Consider the following 3279-nt stretch of genomic DNA (forward strand, 5'->3'; position numbering starts at 1 on the left):
ATGAGAGCTCTTCTAGTCCATGCGGGCAACATGCGTTTCTTATGAGTGGCACCTGGTCCTCTTCCAGTAGTTACTTTTTCAGCAAAAACTTTGTTTTTCTGAACAGACTGGACTCTGGCTTGGCAATTATCCTTGAAATGCACATTGTTCCCACAGTGGGTACAAAGCCAGTTATCAGGTACAATGACGTACTTGCTGTGAGGGTTATAGGGAACTTTCTCCCTTTAGAACCCTATTCCCTGCATGTTTCCACCATTATTAAAGTACATGGCAGTAATAGCATCTGAGGACTAGGTCCACTTAAGAGATTTCTCAAGATCATTTTTTACTTTCTCCAATTCTGCTTGAAGTTGCCTATTTTTCTCAAGCTCAGCACGCAGACTAGTTTTCACATTATTCAGCTCATTTTCAAGTTTAATATGTGCCTCACTAGCTACTTCCTTCCCTTTTTCAGAATTTCCAGGCCTACATTCTGCTTTAAGTCCCTCAATTGTTTCTTCTAGGTCTACGATTGCCACTAAGAGATCATCTTTTTCTTGCTCAATAATGGCAACTTTCTCCATTAAGGCATTCTTTTCTTTACTAAAGTTCTCTGTGGTTTGTTTCAAGTCAACTACAACTACCATTAAATCATCTCTTTCATGTTCTACACTAGCAATTTTTTCTGTTAGAACCTCCTTCTCATTTTTCAGATTTTCTATAGTTTCCTTCAGGTCAACTACACAAACCAACAAGTCATCTCTAGTCTGCTCAACATCTCCTAACTCTATGGTCAAGGCATCCTTATCACTCATAAGACTATGATATGCATCAATCAAGACATTAGCTAATGGCATGACTTTCTTGGGAGAGTAGGATTTTAGATTCCTTTGAACATCCCTAAAGTTTACCTCATCATTGTCATCATCTTCATTATCGTCTGACTGAGCCATCAAAGCAAATATTGAGTCATATTTATTTGCTTTATTTTCAACTGCCATCATGGAACTATCACCTGCATCATTTTCTTCTTTTGCTTCACTGTAGGAATCTTCCATGATGCAAGATCTTGCTTCACAACATTGTCAGCTATGTTTTTCCTTTTGAAGCATTTGTCAGGAATGGGGTTCCTCTTGGCTGCTTTATCAAAGTTGTGCTTGAAATACTCTTGCTTCAGAAGAGGACGATCCTTGATGAAATGCCCTGGCTTTCCACACTTATGACAGAGGTCATAATTCTTTGGTTTGTTGGAACTGCCTCTCTTTGGTATACCTCCATTTCTTCGAACCATTTTCTAAAACCTTCTAGTAAGGTATGCCATGTCACTATCCTCCTCACTCGAATCATTGTTTTCAGCTTTGATTACTAGGTTCTTCTCCTTCTTTGGTTCTCTTCTTTCACTGTCCTTCTTTATCTTCATCTCGTAGGTTTTCAGATTCCCAACTAGCTCGTCCATAGTCAGTGTCTACAGATCCTTGGCTTCAGTGATAGCATTTACCTTACTTTCCCAGGAGCTGGGTAAAACACTAAGTACTTTCCTCACGAGCTTGTTCCTAGGAACGATTTTTCCAAGAGAGTGTAGCTCATTTATAATGGAAGTGAATAGAGTCTGTATGTCTTGAATGGATTCATCATCCTTCATTCTAAAGAGCTCATACTTAGTGGAGAGCATATCGATCTTGGACTGCTTTACTTGAGTAGCTCCTTCATGTGCCGTTTGTAAAGCTTCCCATATCTCCTTGGCAGACTGACAGGCTGAAATCCTGTTATATTCATCAGGTCCTATACCACACACCAAAATTCTTTTGGCGTGAAAGTTCTTCACTACAGCTTTCCTGTCAGCGTCATTGTACTCCTTCCTGATTTTCGGCACCATTACAGCAGGTTCTCCTACCTTCTTTGTTGGGACATATGGACCATCACAAATAACGTCTCATAAATCGGAGTCTTCTGCCATTATAAAGTCATGCATTCGAGTCTTCCACCACCTAGAGTATTGGCCGTTGAATCTTGGGGGCCTGTAAGTTGATTTTCCTTCCTCGAAGTTTAGTGGAGCAGCCATGGTGAGGATCCTCTCTAGGTGTTAACCTTTTAGAAAGAACCTGCCCTGATACCAATTGATAGAATGTATGAGTCCACCAAACTGTACAGAAACCTAGCCCTATACTAGTTCCCACAGAAATAGCTAATGAACTAGTAAGTAAATGACACGAGAGATGTTTACGTGGAAATATCCCTGCTCAAGGGGATAAAAAACCACGACCTACACTGGTAGGATTTCAACTTCACTACTGAGCAATCTTTAGATTACAACCTATTGCAACCTAGGAATTAAACTCTTAATCCATCACTAACTTGCAATACACCTATTACAAGCCACTTTGCAATACACCTATTACAAAGACTTCAACTCATGACTAACTCTGTCACGACACAAGCTCTACGGGTTTGTGGTTTTTGAGGTTCCTAATTTAAGCTTCTAGATAAGCAAAGTAGGAATTACAATAAATAGCAAATACAAAGATACAACTCAACTAAGGACATACAAAAGACTTGTTATGGAACTGGTCCGTAGTAGTGTTGCACTTTGTTCTTGATGCACTTATGACTTCAATGCTGGATAATCAGATCTTGAATGCTTTGGTGAATATCACAAGTGTTTAAGTGATGTTTTTTTGTAATGATTCTTGTTAATATCCTTTGAATGACATCACTTAGATGATGTAAACACTTGGTTGGTAAAAAGCCCTTCTCAATGGGAAGTGACTACTGCACTGTTTCTGTATTGTAGCATGTACAGTGCAGGCAGTCACTTTCCAGTTGTAGAGTTGACGTCGTACTACTGTTAGGGAAACTCAAAGGGATCAGGTCCCTGAGTTGATTCTTTTCTGTCTGAAATCATACAACACATATTAGCTTGAGTCCGTTGATAGAGATATATACCAAGTGTACATCAGGTCCTTTGTCTGGTTCTTAATAATAAGTTTGTTAGATCATCAAAACATAATTCTAAGATACTTTAAACCCATAAGCTATCTCTTTCTCTCTCTCTCTCTCTCTCTCTCTCTCTCTCTCTCTCTCTCTCTCTCTCTCTCTCTCTCTCTCTCTCTCTCTCTCTCTCTCTCTGTATCTCTATATCTCTGTATCTCTGTAACACTCCCCCCCACCCCCAAACGGTCAAAACCAGCGCAACGGTCACAAGTAACTGGTGAATCCCGACGCCCGCGAACACCCCCACCAACAGGTTACCCCTCATCCCCCTTCATCTCCCTCCCCTCCCTACCCCTATCTCTATCTCTT

At 40.3% G+C, this 3279-nt stretch overlaps 1 protein-coding gene across 1 annotated transcript; it reads right to left on the reverse strand.

Annotated features, from left to right (window-relative positions):
- Window positions 1–1444: 1444 nt before the first annotated feature.
- Window positions 1445–1855, reverse strand: LOC142167832 (uncharacterized). The gene has a single exon (XM_075227957.1). The coding sequence runs from the start codon at window positions 1853–1855 to the stop codon at window positions 1445–1447; it is 411 nt and encodes a 136-aa protein (XP_075084058.1).
- Between the last annotated feature and the right edge of the window lie 1424 nt (window positions 1856–3279).

Source organism: Nicotiana tabacum, chromosome 2 (assembly GCF_000715075.1).
Source record: "Nicotiana tabacum cultivar K326 chromosome 2, ASM71507v2, whole genome shotgun sequence".
Classification (NCBI taxonomy): domain Eukaryota; kingdom Viridiplantae; phylum Streptophyta; class Magnoliopsida; order Solanales; family Solanaceae; genus Nicotiana; species Nicotiana tabacum.

What these genes read in the sequence shown, in the direction of transcription:
- LOC142167832 (XM_075227957.1), bottom strand. Translation starts at nt 1,855, where the DNA reads ATGGTGCCGAAAATCAGGAAGGAGTACAATGACGCTGACAGGAAAGCT.